Source organism: Chaetura pelagica, unplaced genomic scaffold (genome assembly GCF_000747805.2).
Source record: "Chaetura pelagica isolate M959 unplaced genomic scaffold, ChaPel_1.0 scaffold119, whole genome shotgun sequence".
In the NCBI taxonomy this organism is placed as follows: domain Eukaryota; kingdom Metazoa; phylum Chordata; class Aves; order Apodiformes; family Apodidae; genus Chaetura; species Chaetura pelagica.
The window spans coordinates 2,638,788-2,645,925 of NW_009954406.1; the positions used below are offsets into that span (position 1 = coordinate 2,638,788).

The 7,138-nt window shown below is 37.2% G+C and overlaps 1 protein-coding gene across 1 annotated transcript in view; it reads left to right on the top strand.

Annotated features, from left to right (window-relative positions):
- The window catches only part of PRRG4 (proline rich Gla (G-carboxyglutamic acid) 4 (transmembrane)), a 6,099-nt gene extending 4,144 nt beyond the window's left edge, over positions 1–1,955 (top strand). The window contains exons 3-5 of the mRNA XM_010004270.1: positions 84–126; positions 827–962; positions 1,727–1,955. Coding sequence (XP_010002572.1) covers positions 84–126; positions 827–962; positions 1,727–1,955 — 408 coding nt within the window. The remainder of the gene's footprint in view (positions 1–83; positions 127–826; positions 963–1,726) is intronic.
- The last annotated feature ends 5,183 nt before the right edge of the window (positions 1,956–7,138 follow it).

The following is a 7,138-nucleotide window of genomic DNA, read 5'->3' on the forward strand; positions in this document are numbered from 1 at the left end:
ACAGTACCATATTGGAAAAAAAATTGTCGATAAGCCTGAAAATTATGTAGCTCATATAAATATGATCCTTTTTGTTTTTATAGAGGGAATTTTGGAAAGACTATTCAACTAAAGGGCCCAAAATAGGTAAGTCATATTTTTATTATTTTCTTACATTGCAATATTTTATGCTTGTTACAAAAGTACATTCTTAAAAATACACCATGTTGTTAGTAAAATCAGAATTTTGTCTTTTTTCTGAACTATGAACTATGCAAGTACATTGGATTATCTGATATAATAAAATATTCTGAAGTGTCTTGCAATGGGATCTATTATAAGTCTGTAGGTAACAACAATATGAATTTTGTTGTCTGTTTCTTTATTATACAATTGGTAAGCTTTGCAGGAATTCTGTCTGCTTTCTGTGGGTTTGTTTTTGTCCTACCTCCCTCCCCCTCCATTTCTTTAACAGTAATGTAACAGTTTGATTCCAGTTCAGAGTAGTCTTATGCCAGATGTTTATTAAAAATGTATTCAGTTATTCAGTATGACCTGAAGAAAGATCTACAGCCTGATCAAGGTCACAAGTACATGAAGTAATATTTGGAAGGCATTAGAAGACAGACATCTCAACAGTTTCATGTACAGAAAAGGAAATATCTACTCACTTTTGCTTTAAGCTGAATGTGAATGATATTCTGTTGCACAGCTCTGGCTTCTCACCACAGGCTAGACATTTGTGGAAAGGAACAGCCTCACAGCACAGCAAAATTCATTAATTCACACTCTACGTTATGAAGACAGAAAGAACACATAATGAAAATTCACAATGTTTTCTCTTCAGGTGATGAGACACTACAGAAGATTAATGTTACAGGACTCCTCATCAGCCTAGTTGCTGCTGGAGTACTGTTAGTTATCACTGGACTGCTTATCTTCTACTGCTGCAAAAGTAAATGCAAATCCAGGCAACCACCAGGGTAAGGAATTTTACTGCTTAAAAAAACCCAACCAAACACCACCAAAACAAACTCTTACTTAAGAGTGGAATTTAAAAATCAGAGTGGGTTGGTCTGAATGTATTCTCAAATAATCTGAGTTCTAGTTCTTACTTTCCTGGAAGCAAAGTTAGGTGAGCAATAGCAGTAGTTATGCTGAAGTTAATTAATAACACCAAAATGTAAACCAACACTTTCATGGCTGATGTACCTTTAGGGTTTGTTTGTGTTTGTGTTTTTGGTTCCAAAATATTCTTACTAAAAAGATGGAATAATTTTAATAGGTTGGGGCCTGCAATGGAAAGCCTAATGTCTTCCATTTGCTCTTTAAAGCAGGGTGCATACTCTTTATGGCATGTAGTCTACCTCAGATATGAAAAGAAGTAGGTTGGAAGCAATGCTTCTCTACAAGTTCTCTAGCCCTGCTGGTTCCTTTATCCTAAAATTTAAAAGTATAGAAGAGGATTCCATGTTTCCTTTTCCTTATAAATTTCACATTACTGAGCTACTCTTACCCAGTGGTTTGGAGAGATTATTTGGCTTCTGGTCTTTACGATCACTGAAGGCAAGTGGTTTTTGGTGTTGGGTTTGGTTTTTTGGTTTTGGGGTTTTTTTGTGGGTTGTGTTTGTTATTTTTTTGTTTTGGGTTTTGTTGTGGTTTGTTATTTTTACACAACTAAGACTTTATATTCTTTCTTCCCTTCAAAATAGAAACTGCCACTTATAATGCTGTTAACTTTGTTTAGGTACTTGGATTATGTAAGAAGTAGAAGACATAATTCACCCAGCATCTTCAGAAGGCATGAAGAATTTTCTTTAAATCCACTTCCTCCCAGAACTGATGATTCAGGACTACCAACTTACGAGCAAGCAGTTACTTCAGATGGACAACATGATGTGCCACCACCTCCTTATCCAGGGCTTCCAAAAGGAGCACGGATGTTTAAGAAGTCTATGTCACTTCCTCTTCCTTAGTCACAAACCTCCTTCTGGATCAAGGGGGGATTTCTGAAACATACTTTTTTTAAAAGTGTGCTACCTTGCATATTGCAAGACTTTACAAAAATGTGAAAGATCTTAAGCACAATTAGGAACAAGTGAAAATCCCATTTGGGAAGAGGCGATTTATTGCACAAGATTCTTTGCACAAGAGTATGGGCTTGTACTGCCACCCTCTTCCATATGCACTTTGAGCCATCCCATCATATTATTGATGTTTCATTAATAGTTTCATCTTTTCTTTCTTTAGAAGGAACAGTATTTAGTTGGTTTTATTGACACTGACCATTTTTGTGGCTATTAATACTTTAAACCACCATAAGAAGTCTGCTTTGTTGTTCGATATATTCCCTTCATTGCTATGTACATTTTCTATTTATTCCCATAATAGATTTGAGTATGAAATTATTTTATTATTTGATCTTTCAAATGTATATATATTACTGCTTCTGGATTACACTGGTTTTAGACCTTGCTGGTTAACCCACTACTAAATTTGTTGTATTTTTACAATTACAATTCTGGATTAAAAGGAACCATTCATTGCATGGCACTTTACCCATTCAGATGAAGTATCCTTTTATCAAATGGTTTTGATATTCACTTCAACCTGCTATTAAGTGCTGAAAAAGTAGAGTACTATGGGTTGGGGGATGTTAAGCAAATAGCTAGAGATTTGTTCATTGCTAAAAAAGCACCCAGTTTTCACAGATAATGCTCCTCTTGCAGTTTAAAAATTGAAATAACATTTAGTTTGTGGATTCAAAAGCCAAACCAACCACCGAAGCACTTTGCTAAGTACATATTGCCCTACTGTGATGACAAAATGATACCTTTGATACAACGATACAATGAAACAACATATTAGATAAATAACCAGTATCCACAGAGCAATAGTCTAGAATTTCAGGGAGTTACTGGTTAACTGTATCAACACAATTTCTGTACCTCCAGTTGTAGCCACTCGTAATTTTACATCTCGTTACACTATCAACCCCCAGCATTATGTGGTCTACAGATCTTGCTGAGCAAGTCACAGACCAACACTGCTGTCCCTTTACCTCACAGTCAATGGCACAGTAGCAGGCATGGCCACAGGAAGCCTTCTGGGGTCTCACAGGCAACTTGTCAGGCTGGTGTTTTCTTGTATTGTGGTGGCTGCAGAGTTTGACACATGCAATGAAGCTTCTTAAGCAACAAAGCCCCACTCCACACACAAACACTCCTATTTGACTAATGCTGACAGCAGCAAATAGTACATTAATTTGGTGCCTAAAATGCACTTTATGTCATAAAGGTTGAATATTTATGTGTAACATTTCACTGAATTTTGTTTTTTAACATGCCAGAACCTACAACTGCTATTGAATGAGATGGAGAGGGTTGGTACAAGATATTTAATCTGTAAATGCTTTTGTAAAGAATAAAATGCTCCAAATTTTGAAATAAAAAGAGGGTACACTCATAGTGCTAGACAAGGGGGTCCTGCCCTTTGAAAAACAGATACAATCAAGCTGGTAACAGTGGATGTAGGATTATGTTCTTAGTCCCAAAGCTTCAGCAACCAATTTGGCTTTTGACAAGTCACAAACCCCTTTGCAGCTTCTTTCCTGTTGAGAGATGGGGAATCCCCTTTTTGGCATTGCTTCAATTCACTTTTCGTAGAATCATAGAATGATTTGGATTGGAAGGGACCTCAAAGATCATCTAGTTCCAACCCCCTTACATGGTCAGGGACACTTCCCACTATACCAAGTTGCTCAAAGCCCAGTCCAGTTTCTCCTTAAACACTTCCAGGGATGAGGCATCCACAACTTCTCTGGGCAACCTGTTCCACTCTCTCACCACCCCCACACTAAAGAATTTCTTCCCAATGTCTAATCTCAATCTCCCCTCTTCCAGTTTAAGGCCATTACCCCTTGTCTTATCACTACAAGCCCTTGTAAAAAAAGTCCCTCCTCAGCTTTCCTGTAAGCCCCCTTCAGATAATGGAAGATCACTGTAAGGTCTCCCTGGAGCCTTCTCTTCTCCAGGCTGAACAACCCAAGCTCTGTCAGTCTGTCTCCATAGCAGAGGTGCTCCAGCCCTGTGATAATTTTTGTGGCCCTTCTCTGGATTCACTCCGATAGCTCCATGTCCTTACATTGGGGGCTCCAAAACTGGACACAGTACTCCAGGTTGGGTCTCACAAGAGGAGAGTAGAGGGCAGAATCACCTCCCTTGACCTACTGGCCATGCTTCTTTTGATGCAGCCCAGGACATAGTTGGCTTCCTGGGATCCAAGCTCATGTTGCTGGCCCATGTTGAGCTTCTCATTGACCAAAACCTCAAGTCCTTTGCTTCAGGGCTGTTTTCAATCCATTTTCTGCCCAACCTGTATTTGTACTTGGGATTGTTCCAACCCAGATGCAGGACCTTTTGTACAAGTTATTGGAGGTTACTAATCTGTGAGGCTGCAATAAATGTGTGAGATAACTGTTGATAACCAAAACAGAGATCTATTAAACTATGAAACTATAAGTTTACAGAAACATTTCTCCCATACTTCCCTCTTAATTAGCTACCAAATTTCAAATTTGTTAATGTGTATCTAGAGCTTTAAAACCCACTTTTCTCCAGGTTTTTACTGGGACTCAAAAATGACAGGCCTGGCAGCACTTTCAAGCAGAGGGATTTCACATGGTAAGAATTCAAAGATTCTTTAATGTTACTACAATGATATATGCATCTGGCAAAGTCATGTTTTAAATAAACTACAGAAATTGTACAGAAACCTATTTATTCCCTTTAAATTTGATTATTCTACTATACCTACAAATCATTTGCAAATGATTCCAAGCAATGCAAGCAAAAATCTCACCTTCATAATTAATAAAAAAACCTTAAGATGGAGTAACTGGTAAACATCAATTATGAAGCTCTTTGGGCAGTAAACTTCTGTAGGGTAGAACACTTAAAATTTACTCAAAGAATCTGCACTTGGGAATCTCAAGATTCTCAAAATATGCAGTGACTGACATTCAGATACTGGCTGCATGTAATGTGACAATCTGCAAGATACACTCTGTTCATTATAACTAAGAAGCAAAGTTTCAAATTTAGTTGAACATAATACAGACTTTCCTCTACGTGTAAAGGGAGAAAATTCCTTTAAATGGGAATTGCTTGGATTGAGTTTGGTTTCTTTCGTATACTGACTTTGAGCCTAAGACATACTTACCTGCATCTTGCCTCTTTTTAGAGCTTCTGATTCATCAGGGTTAGCAAAGGAAAAGTCCACAAGAGGTTGACTGTAGTGACTCCTGAATTCAGAAGTGTTGGCACATGTCCAAATTTTACATGCTATTTCCTTTGAAAATGCAGTTGCTACCAGAATATAGAAAACAACAAATCTAAGTGTCATTATCTGGGAGAAGGAGGTAGTTTTGGAGGACCAAGGCAGTAACAAGTTTAATCTGTGTACAGGCATAAATCATCAGTGTTTTGACTTCCAGACTTTCTTTCAAGGGCCAGCAGGAAAGGCAGTGGATTTTAAGTGAACTAACAAGAGGTCTACTTTGACAGCTGAAAACAGAAGTGTCTAAACCAAACACTGGGAAAAATGTAGTACTTAAAGTCTGTTTCTCTCAGGTTGATACATGTCACACTAAATGCTGTTACCCCTTGCACTGAATTTTTCAAAATGTAGCCCCTGGAGCATAATACAAGATTACAGAATGCAACTGTTTATCAATCAGGACAGATGATTAGTTAGAGCAAATAAAAGTAGTGTCTGGCTTTATCAACTGGAAAATAAACAACAAACTGTTCTTTGCATCAGTGACACAAGAAAGCCTACTATTTGATTTGCTAAATTCTCTAATAAATAGTATTATCAGCATTATATATTTCTAGTTGGGGGGTTGCTGCTTTTGGGTTATGGGGGTTTGGGAGGTGGTTTCCTTGTTTGGATTTTTGGTTTTGTTTTTGTTTTTTTCTGTGAATTCATTAGTAGAGCAAAACAGAAGTGCCACATGGGAGTGCACTTCCTCACCAGAGTTCATGAAAATGTGAGTCATGAAGCATTTGATGCTGGCCTTATCAAAGCCTATGGCAAGCTTTTTATTGGCTTCAGCTGAACTAGGATTGGAGCCAAAAAAAAAAATAACTGATCAAGTAATAAAAAGCACAATGCTCTGCCAAATTATTTACCACAATGCTGTTGCTAAATGCTATTTAGAGTATTCTATTGTTTTAATGAGGCCTGCTTACACTAACTGGAATATTTGAGGCTGATCTGCCTTTTAAAAGTGTATTTGAAATTTGGAAACTGTAGGAAAACTCCTTGTCTTTGCTGTTACCAGCTGTTAATAAACTGCATTAATTACCTGAAGGTTATTAGGAACACAGTTTTATTACTTTGATCAACAATACAAGTTCATTTAAAGCTGCTTTTAAAAAAAAAAAAAAAGACAAACAACAAAACCACAACACAGCAATCAAAAAACAGGGAACAACAGCCTTTCTATCCACAGTTTCATCTGCCAACAAGTGTCTTACTTGCTGCTGTCCTCACTAGTTCAATATGGTGTAGAGAACAGGAACAAAACCCCAGGTTTAAAACCATCTTTCAAACACTTGCAAGCTTGCTCTTCCTATACTGTAAATATATTTCAATTAATTCCTAGCATGTAAAAATTTATCAGTGTTATCATTTTTAACAACCAAGAACTGGCACGTATTTTAGTCTTAGAAATCTTAAGTACATCTTCCCAAACACCCTGCTTTTTATTCAGATGATAATTTTTAACTGTTTCAAATAATTTATGAACTGTATAAACAGTTCCTGCTACTTAATCTTATGAAGAGGGGTTTTCATGTACTGGATTTCAACAATTCTGAAATTTATTTGGCACGTGAGCAAATTTACAGCTTCTGACACTAATTTTTTTTTTTTTGAGCTAAATGATAAAATTAATAATAAAATTTCCCACCTGATTCTTAATCTGTGCCCTTTTTATTAAAAGCCAGCCCATTCCTTTTGAAAGGTCAGAAACAATTACTGCAAAACTGCCCTGACTGACTCGGCAAAATACTGTAATGTCAGCAAAAGACAAGCTCCAGCTGGGAACAGCAGGTCCCACGATGTGCCAACAAGGGAAGCAATCGTACTGCCATCA